This window comes from Otolemur garnettii, unplaced genomic scaffold (genome assembly GCF_000181295.1).
Source record: "Otolemur garnettii isolate 467f Iridium unplaced genomic scaffold, OtoGar3 scaffold00156, whole genome shotgun sequence".
In the NCBI taxonomy this organism is placed as follows: domain Eukaryota; kingdom Metazoa; phylum Chordata; class Mammalia; order Primates; family Galagidae; genus Otolemur; species Otolemur garnettii.
Genome location: NW_003852551.1, coordinates 3,845,540 through 3,847,135, shown reverse-complemented (window position 1 = coordinate 3,847,135; position 1,596 = coordinate 3,845,540). Strand labels below are relative to the sequence as shown.

At 42.9% G+C, this 1,596-nt stretch overlaps 1 protein-coding gene across 4 annotated transcripts in view; it reads right to left on the bottom strand.

Moving 5' to 3' along the window:
• FAM76A (family with sequence similarity 76 member A) overlaps nucleotides 1-1,596 on the bottom strand; it is a 30,203-nt gene that overhangs the window by 2,831 nt on the left and 25,776 nt on the right. For 3 of the 4 annotated variants that reach the window (XM_003799824.3, XM_023519116.1, XM_023519118.1), the window contains one exon: nucleotides 778-879. The exons of the other annotated variant lie outside the window; for it this stretch is intronic. In XM_003799824.3, the coding sequence (XP_003799872.1) occupies nucleotides 778-879 (102 nt within the window). The remainder of the gene's footprint in view (nucleotides 1-777; nucleotides 880-1,596) is intronic. 4 annotated transcript variants of the gene reach the window in all.

Here is a 1,596-nt window from a genome sequence, read left to right as displayed (position 1 = left end):
AACCCGCCACCTTGGGTGTATGTGGCTGGCGCCTTAGCCACTTGAGCCACAGGCGCCAAGCTGAAACACCATTCAATTATATTACTTCATTCAATCTTTCTGATAACCCAGTGAGGGTATTAGTCCCATTTTATAGATGGGAAAACTGAGGTTTAGAAAGGGTTAAGTAATACAGACAAGATCATACATTACATTAGCAAGTGACAAGTTAGGGCATCATCATAGCTAAAAGCAACCTCAAACTCTTGGGCTCAAGTGATCCTCTTGCCTCAGCCTCCCAAGTAGCAGGGACTACAGGCACCTACCAAAATGCCCAGCTAGGTTTTCTATTTTTAGTAGAGACTAGGTCTCATTCTTGCTCAGGCTGGCCCTAAACACCTAAGCTCACCAAATCCAGTCAACTCAGTCTCCCAGAGTGCTAGGATTACAAACATGAGCCAGCATGCCCGGCCTCAGAACTAGATTTCAAATTCCAGGTCCCCCTTCTATTGACTATGCTGTACAAGGAAAACAGAGGCAACTAAGGTGATGTGTGGGCTTGGTGCTGGTGCTCAGTGGTTAGGCTACCAGTCACATACACTGGGGCTGGCGGATTCAAACCCTGCCTGGGCCTGCTAAACAACAATGAGAACTACAAAAAAAAAAAATAGCTGGGCGTTGTGGTGGGCACCTGTAGTCCCAGCTACTTGAGAGGCTGAGGCAAAAAAAAAAAAAAAAGAAAAAAAAGAAATAAATAAAATATAATCAGCTACATATACTAGATATAAGCAGAGTCACCTGCAATTGTTCTGTGACTTCTTTGTGGGTTTTCTCCATCTGGTTCATTTTGGCTCTCATCTGAGATTCCTGGTACTGAAAATCAGCCTTTAACTCTGTAATCTGAGGGGGGAAAAGGCAGAATGACCAGAAAAAATTTCTGTGCAATAAAAAATATTTTGCTATCGGAGAACTAAATGGTCCCCCAAATTAATGAAATCCAGGGCCTTCCTACAGATCCATACCTAAATCAAAGCCAGGGAGTTCCACATTCTATTTTTGCTGAAAGCTTTCCTAAAGATTATACAAAAATTCTAAACTGTCTTTTTTTTTTCCCAGTTATGGTTGTCATGCTGTTTGGCAGGCCCAGGCTGGATTCAAACCCGTCAGCTCTGGTGTAAGTGGCTGGTACCTTAGCGGCTTGAGCTACAGGTGTCAAGCTAACTGTCATTTTTTTTAAGATGGTGTCTCACTGTGTTGCCCTGGCTGGTCTTGAATTCCTGGGCTCAAAGGATCCTTCTGCTTCAGAGCTCCCACCTTACTATAACTATGTAGCACTGTGCCTAGCAGAACTAACATTCTGATACTTAACTATTAGCAAGTTTTTAAGATTTCGCATGTTTAATATATGCCAACGATCCTTCAAACACTCACCACCAAATAAAATAATGATGCAAAATGACTGATGGTTTGAGAGAAGCCTCAAATAATAGCTTCCACCAGTTACTGGTCTTTTACGATGTTCCAGAAACACCATTCTTTTTTTTGAGACAGGAGCTTCAAGCTGTCCCCCTGGGTAGAGTGCCATGGCATTTCAGCTCACAGCAACCTCCAACTCCT